General features: G+C 33.7%; 1 protein-coding gene across 1 annotated transcript; it reads right to left on the reverse strand.

The window, feature by feature from the left end:
* On the reverse strand, window positions 1,816-2,576 carry LOC107616039 (uncharacterized mitochondrial protein AtMg00810-like). Its single transcript, XM_016318044.1, has 2 exons — window positions 2,349-2,576; window positions 1,816-2,289 (listed from the first exon to the last, which is right to left on the reverse strand). The coding sequence occupies exons 1-2, from the start codon at window positions 2,574-2,576 to the stop codon at window positions 1,816-1,818; spliced, it is 702 nt and encodes a 233-aa protein (XP_016173530.1).

Below are 8,073 nucleotides of genomic sequence, written 5' to 3' on the forward strand. Positions count from 1 at the left end.
ATATGGATTCTATTTAAGATAAATTCGTCTAATCTCATCTCTCTTGTTTGGATAATATTGCCAAATTTAAAGCCGTTTTTCAAGGTCTCGTTCCAAAAAATTAAGGTTAAACTCATCAGATGTAACTTTTTGAACTTTTAAAGGTTGTATTTCATTTTTTTCGTAATTCATTAAAGTAGAAGAACTATCTACAGGTGTTGATATTGTAAAAGTTATATGTTCTCCTTCTTAAATATTAGCCTTCCTCTTAAAAAATGCATCAATTTTTTAATTTTTTATTATTATTTTATATAAAATTTGAATATATATCCTATAAAATATGTAAAGAAAAAGTTAGAAGGACAAATATTAAAATTTATAATATTTATTGAATTATTTTTTATTATATAAAAAATTAAATTAAATAAAAAGTAAAATATAAAATAATATTAAATTAAATAAATAAAAAATATCTAATTTTTTATATTTGAACTTAAAGATAGAGGAAGTGTTGCTTATTGAACTTATTGGATACTTTAAGTCATAGTAAAATATTTAAGTCAATTGAACTATTTTTTATCTTTTGAAAAAGTACTACTAATTTTTTTATAAAAAGTTTGAGGGGACCATGACCTCCCCTTGTCTCAACTAAGCTCCACCCCTGCTTATAGAGTAGGAATATAAATAAAACATGAGGACATTAATATACATAATTATTCAAATTTACTAATTGTACTGAAAAATCTAGCTCTCTCTAGAACCAACTACTCTAGATGAGCCGATTAAGGATTATATATATAGTTATTATTTAAATTTAAATTTTGAGTTGATTTGTTTAGTTAGATTAATTAGATTTAGATTTTATGTTTATTATTTTGTTATTCTATCAGTTATGAATGGATAATTCTCCGCATCCAAGCAATTTTAACATCTAAGTTCATTCAAGTGATTTGAGTTACGCATTTTTTTTTTCCGTTTTTTTCTTCCTTTGTACTTCTTCTTCTTCTTCTTCTTCTTCTTCTTCTTCTTCTTCTTCTTCTTCTTCACTCTGAATGCTACATCTTCTTCTTCTTCTCCTCCCTTTTTATTATTTTTCAATTTTGTTACTGTCGTTACCAACAACACCTCCTCCTCTTGCTCCTATTGGAATTTCGTCTCCTCCTTCTTTTTCATCCTTCTCCTCCATCATCATTATCATCATCATCATAATCATCATCGTTATCGTCATCGTCTTCTTCTAATACGCATAGTCGTTATCGTTATCATCGAATTTTTGTCATATTAATGATATTGTCTGATCCAAAATTAATTTGAATATATTTTTGTTCAAAATTGACTTGTTTCTAAATTCGAATTTATATAATGGATAATTTTTTGTTCATTTGGTATTTATACAATGATTTCATTTTGATAATATTTTCGGTTTTGAAATTATTTAATGACATCACAACAGAGAATCAGAATTAATAAAGATGTTAGCAAAATGTTGGTGTTGTTGGTGATGATGATAATGATGATGGAGGAGGAAGAAGAAAAAGAAGGAGAAGATAAAAGAAATTCAAATAAAAAAAGAAACAGAAAAAGCAGGAGAAGGAGGAGGAGAAGAAGATGGATGTGGTGGTACGGTGGTGGTGATGATGACGATAATATAAAAAAGATGAAGAAAAAGGAGGAGGAAGAGGAGGATGAGGAGGAGAAAGAAGAAAAAGACTGTTAAGAATGTGGGAAGTTGTTAGAGGAAGAGAGAAAAAGAAGTTTCTAGAGAACATAGTAAGAAAGAAAGATGAAATATTAATGAAATGAAATTGGCAATCGGTTACTGATTCTGTTAGTTGTCTAGCTATTTATATTGGCTGTGACAAAGCGAGGTGTATCTGGACATTGAGCCCAATCAGAATCTGCAAACCCAGAGAGTCTGAGTTCTGAGAATGCTGCAAAGAATAAGCCAGAGGCTGGTGCAGACTTGATGTACTTGAGGATACGAATTGCAGCTTGCAAATGAGAATCTGTTGGTTTGTCGAGGGATTCACTGAGCTTGCCTACGGCGAAACTGATGCCTGGCCGTGTATTTGTTAGGTACACCAAATGCCCAATAAGTCTTCTATACTGCTTAACATCTGTGAGAGGGGAACCAAATTCTTTTGAAAGCTTCAGGGTATATTCGATAGGGGTGGAGGCTGGTTTGGCACCCAATAAGCCACATTCTTCCAAAAGATCTAAGGCATACTTCCTTTGATAAAGACTAATGCCAGCTTTAGTTCTTGCAACCTCGAAGCCAAGGAAATATTTGAGATTACCAAGGTCCTTGATCTTGAATTGAACATCAATGATGGTTTGATTGATTGAATTTCGGTTAGATCATTGCCGACCAATACTAAATCATTGATATAAGCAAGTATGACAGTAAAGGAAGAATTAGCAGCCGACTTGGTGAAAAGGGAATAGTCATTCTTTGATTGTTTGTAACCATGAGTGAGAAGAACTGAACATAACTTGAGATTCCATTGTCGTCTTGCTTGCTTGAGTCCATAGAGGGACTTGTTAAGCTTGCACACTGGGTCAGGAGATGAGATGGGTAACCCTGGTGGAGGTTGCATGTACACTATTTCCTTTTCAAATCGCCATATAAGAAGGCAGTGTTTATGTCAAGTTGGTGGCAGTGCCAACCATACATGGCAGTGAGGGCCAAGACTAGTCTTACAGTGGTGATTTTAACCACAGGACTAAATGTATCCAAATAATCCAAATCATAGCATTGAGTGTAGCCTTTCGCCACTAATCTTGCCTTATATTGCTCCACTGAACCATCAGGATTGAATTTCACTTTGAAAACCCAACGGCTTCCGATTACCTTCTTGCCATGTGGTAAAGGGGTAAGAGACTTAGTCTGTTCAAGGGCCAAGAGTTCTGCACTAATAGCCTTCCTCCAACAATCTTCTCTAACAGTATCCTCATATGTTTTTGGTTCATCAACAGTAGTAATAGCAAGAGAAAAAGAGAGTTGAGTAGAGGATAATGAAGAGTAAGACACAGAATTAGAAATAGGATATTTACAATTAGATGATTGTACAGATTGTTGAGTAGTGATGCTATTTGTACATTGAAAATCTTTTAGATACATTGGAGGCCTCTTGACTCTAGTAGACCTTCTAAGATGAGATGATTTATCTATATGTTCTACAAGATTATGCTCTAAGGAATGCACTGGCAGTGATGGAAAGTTATTTTCTATGGAATGCAGTGATATTAATGGAGGAAGAGGGGAAACATTGTTAAGAGAAATGATAGGATGTACACTTGTGTGATTTCAGATTGTGTAAAAGGTAAATGTGTGTATGGATCATGTGTGAAGAGATCATCCCAATGAACAGAGGGGTTCGGCATAGCATGCATAGTAGGCGAAGGTGCTTCTGAATTGTCTTTTGAAATAAAAGGAAATACATACTCATAGAAGAAAACATTTCTCGAAAGAAAAAAATTGTCTTGTTTTTAAATCATATAGGAAAAAACCTTTGACACCTTCTTTATAACCCAAAAAACAGCATTTAGTTGCTTTTGCATCTAATTTCTTTCGATTATGAGTTAAAGTGGAAGCAAAAGCTAGGCATCCAAAAATTTTGAGATGAGCTAAATCAGGTAATCGTCCATGTAATTTTTCAAATGGAGACACATTTTGAATAATTGGACTTGGAATTCGATTGATCAAATGCACAGCATGGGAGATAGCAAGATGCCAAAAACATTTAGGAACATGAGACTGAAATAAGAATGATTTAGTTACTGCAAGAATGTGCTGGTGTTTTCTCTCAACAACTCCATTTTGTTGAAGAGTTTCCACACATGAATTTTGGTGTAAAATTCCTTTTGAAGCATAAAAATCAAAAAGGTTAAATTCCGGACCGTTGTCAGATCTTATACATTTTATTGACTTTAAAAACTGATTTTCAATCATTTTTGTGAAATTTTGCAGTAAACTAGAGACTTCAGATTTTGTCTTCATGAATGTTATCCAAGTAAAACGGCTATGATCATCTACTATGGTTAAGAAATACTTATAATCAGAAATGGATGTAATAGAAATTGGTCCCCAAATATTTACATGTATAAGGTCAAATACAGACTGTGTAACAGAATTTCTTATTGGAAAAGAAATTTTCTTTTGCTTAGCTAAATGGCAGGATTTACAAGGTGAATTGCCATTATCACAATCAATAAAAAGGAAAACTTTCTTCATAGTTTCTAAAATAGAATTGCTTAGATGCCCCAATCTTCTATGCCAAATTTGACTGCTTTTGGCTCGTGATGATGATGCATGTGTGTTTATATGATTCTGTGTGTTTGGTGATGAACGAGAGACCTCAGTGTGTGTTTTTGTATGACCGAGCGCATATAATCCGTCATTACTCTCAGCTGTGCCAATCATCTTCAATAGATGATGGTTCCAACTCTGACAGAATTTGTGAGAGATGAGAAATAGACAATTTAGTGATGAAGTGACTTTAGAATCTGACATCAAATTAAACTTGAATGATGGTATATAAAAGACATTTGTAATGTATAAATATTGAGAAAAATAGACTGTTCCGGCAATTTTTGTAACAACTGTGGACCCATCAGGTAAGTGTACTGAGACTGAAGTGATGTTAGTGAATGAATGAAAGAAATCAAGTGAAAAACATACATGATCTGTGGCACCTGTGTCTATAATCCAGGCACCAGATTTGAGAAATTTTTTATTAACAAATAACGAGACAACAAGAATAGTACCTTGAGTGATATTGAGATTCTTGGGTTGTTGTGCAGAAATTTTATTGATTGTGGATGATGGTGGTGTGAACTGTTGAAGAAGTGACATTAATGCATTCCTTTAGTCATTGGTCAGGCTATAAGCTGAGCTCTCACCCTCTTTAACATTGGCATTTTGTGAATCACTGGTTTTATCAACTTCATCAATGAATGTGTTGTTGGCAGCACCATTTGTGTCTATTATATGTCCAGTTTTTCCACCAAAGGAGCAATGTTTGGTGTTGTAACCTCTTCCTTGACCTCTCCCTCTGTCTGTAGTGCCCCCTCTACCCCTACCTCTGCCTCTATTGGAGTTTTGACTTTGTGTTGCAGCGTACAAAATCTTGGAATCTTGTAAATCAAGTGAGGGGTTGAATTGGCGTTCTTGCTGAGTTAACATGGAAAAAATGGTGTCAATATCGGGGAGGGGTTTTAGCAACATGATTTGAGTCTTGGTTGTGGAAAATTGTTCATTGAGACCTCGGAGGAATCTTGTTATGTAGTCTTCATTTCTGTAAAAACGCATTACTCCTAACCCACAATTACAATCACTGGTGCTTGTGGTACACAAAGGGATTGGTCTGAAATTGTCAATTTCTTCTCAAAGACCCTTCATTTTTGTGAAATAGGATGTGATGTTAAGATCAACTTGCTTAGCGTTGTACAATTTATCTTCATACAGTTCAAACATATGATAGAGATCACCTTGGTAATATCTTCTTTGCAGATCATTCTATAAATCAGATGCATCATTCCTCCATATCACACTTTGAAGTATATCTTGAGATAGGGACAGATTTAACCATGAGAGAATAAATGTATTACAGCGATCCCAAGCAGTGAATAAGGGATCAGAAATTTCAGGCCTGGGGAGAGAACCGTCAATAAAAGGGATCTTGTTCTTCAATTTCAAGACTAGCCATATAGATCGAGACCATGTAGTGTAGTTCTGAGAATTGAATCGAAAGGAAATGATATGGTTTCCTGGACTCTCACCTGGATGAAGAAAATATGGATTGTTAGGATCAGCCGAAGGATGTATTGAAGGTTGATTCAACCGATTATGAAGTTGAGTGATCTGAAGAAGCAATTGAGACAGAGTATTGAGATCGACATTTGGAGTAGCATTGCCGAGATCACCTTGTTGAGAATCCATGAGAGAAACCACGAAGAAAAGAAATTGGAAGCAGTGGTATAAAAGGCACAAAAAAAAAAAAGAACCAAGAACTGAAAAAGAATGAAGAGTAATCAATGAATCTTGAAATGTGAGATTCAGAACTTCTCCTCCTTAACTCGCTGATTGGAACGCTGTCGTGGAAAGAACCAAGCAGCTCTCATCAGTCTCTATGGTGTGAGTTTAGGAGAAGAGGAAGAAGAAGATGGTAAAGAATGCCATGGATCTGAAGGCGATGATACCATGTTACGAATGTGGGAAGTTGTTAGAGGAAGAGAGAAAAAGAAGTTTCCAGAAAACACAGTAAAAAAGAAAGATGAAAGATGAATGAAATGAAATTGACAATCAGTTACTGATTCTGTTAGTTGCCTAGCTATTTATATTAGCTATGACTAACAAGTTCATTACAAGAAAAGCTTAACTAATCAATTTGATAATCATCTAAATAATATATTATTAATTGCTAATCATACTCTAGTTAAATCACGTAAGGAGTCAGATAATAAAGACAAAGCCCCCCACAGTGTAAACTAAATAACTTAGTTGTTTGATTGCATAAATCGCTTAAATATATAACAAAACTCGTTATGAATATAACTACTTTCCTTTAATATATACCCTATACGAATTTGACGTGTAAACGTGTGATAATAAAATTATCATCTAATAATATAGCTCAATATTTAAGTTCAGCCAATTTTTTATTCAAAATATTTTTATTCTGTGAACTTTTTAGTTTTTAAATTATTGGTGTGTTACATGCTCACATGTATGTGTATAATTTGTTCTAGATGAACTTTTAATGCAACTCTAGCTAATTAACTAATTGATTAATTAAGTAGGGTTCAAGAGTTTTTCTTTTTAACTGAAAGCAATCATGTTTGATGAATTGGAACTTAAATCCCATGGCCGCACATATATATTTCTTTCATTATTGATTACTTTATATTTAGAATTCAAGCTTGATTGAGATTATTACGAAATTATAAGAGAAATGAGGATATGTGATCTTCCACAGATTAATCATGCATTAGTAGTAAAATTTAAGTTCTTAGCTTTGCCAAAAAGAAAATAAAAACAAAAAGCATCTTCTCATATTTTTTTTTAGTTGCTAGAGTATCCACGAAATAGAGTTAACAAATTTTGTTTTTTCAACTTGACTCAACACGAGAGTTAATTGGGTAAGTTGAGCTAAACTTGTAGATTCAATATACATATATAAAAGAAAAATAAAATAAAAAAATACAGAGAATAATAATGCTAACCTTACTTTGAATTACTACATATATACTTGAGAAGTTGAGAAGTTTTATTTAATTATTTGCATGTGCATGAAAAACAAATCGAAAATTTTATCAAGAAGGTTGCATGAAACGGCATGCTTATTATTAGGGATAGCAACTGGAGAGGGCGGGGGCAGGGGCGGAGGATATTTTTTCGTTCTTTATTTTTGTTCCTAAATTTGTTCTCTGTCTCCGTCTTAAATTCTGTTGTAAAAGAATATTGTCTCTTTATCCTCATTTTTTGTGGATTTTTATTTTTTGTGGGGTCTCATTTTTCATCTTTTTATATTGATCATTTATATAAATCTGAAGACCAAATTGCTGATATTTTTACGAAACCCCTCTGTGAAGATAGATTCTGTACCTTGAGAAAAAGTTTGGGAATGTTTGATTTAAGTTTCATTGAAAATTTGTGAATTTTTTAACTCTGTTCAGTTTTGTCTCGTAGGTTTGGACGAGATAAAAACGCAAGCTTGATGGAGGAGCTCTGTTCAGGGGGAGGCAACACAGATTTAAATTCTCCTGGCCCCGTTGGCCCAGAGAACTCTCTGTTACACCGTATCATCACTCATATCATCACTCCTCAAAGTGGTTCTCATCATAGAGTAACAGTTTCTGACTCTATCATCCTCTTTGCTCTTATTACTTCCACTCCAATTTCATTTGCTTATATTATGACACGTCATATGTGGGAAGCAGTAAGAAGCACAAAAAAGGCTAATCTTCCTTATGGCATGTTTCTTACATGTATATTTGAATATTTTAAGGTTGATTTGTCTAATGAATCTGTTGAGAACAAAGTGTCACAGATTAAAGGAGGAGGAGTTTCGAACAAGAAAAGCAAGCAGTCTG

The sequence above is a fragment of the Arachis ipaensis genome, chromosome B09 (assembly GCF_000816755.2).
Source record: "Arachis ipaensis cultivar K30076 chromosome B09, Araip1.1, whole genome shotgun sequence".
Lineage (NCBI taxonomy): Eukaryota > Viridiplantae > Streptophyta > Magnoliopsida > Fabales > Fabaceae > Arachis > Arachis ipaensis.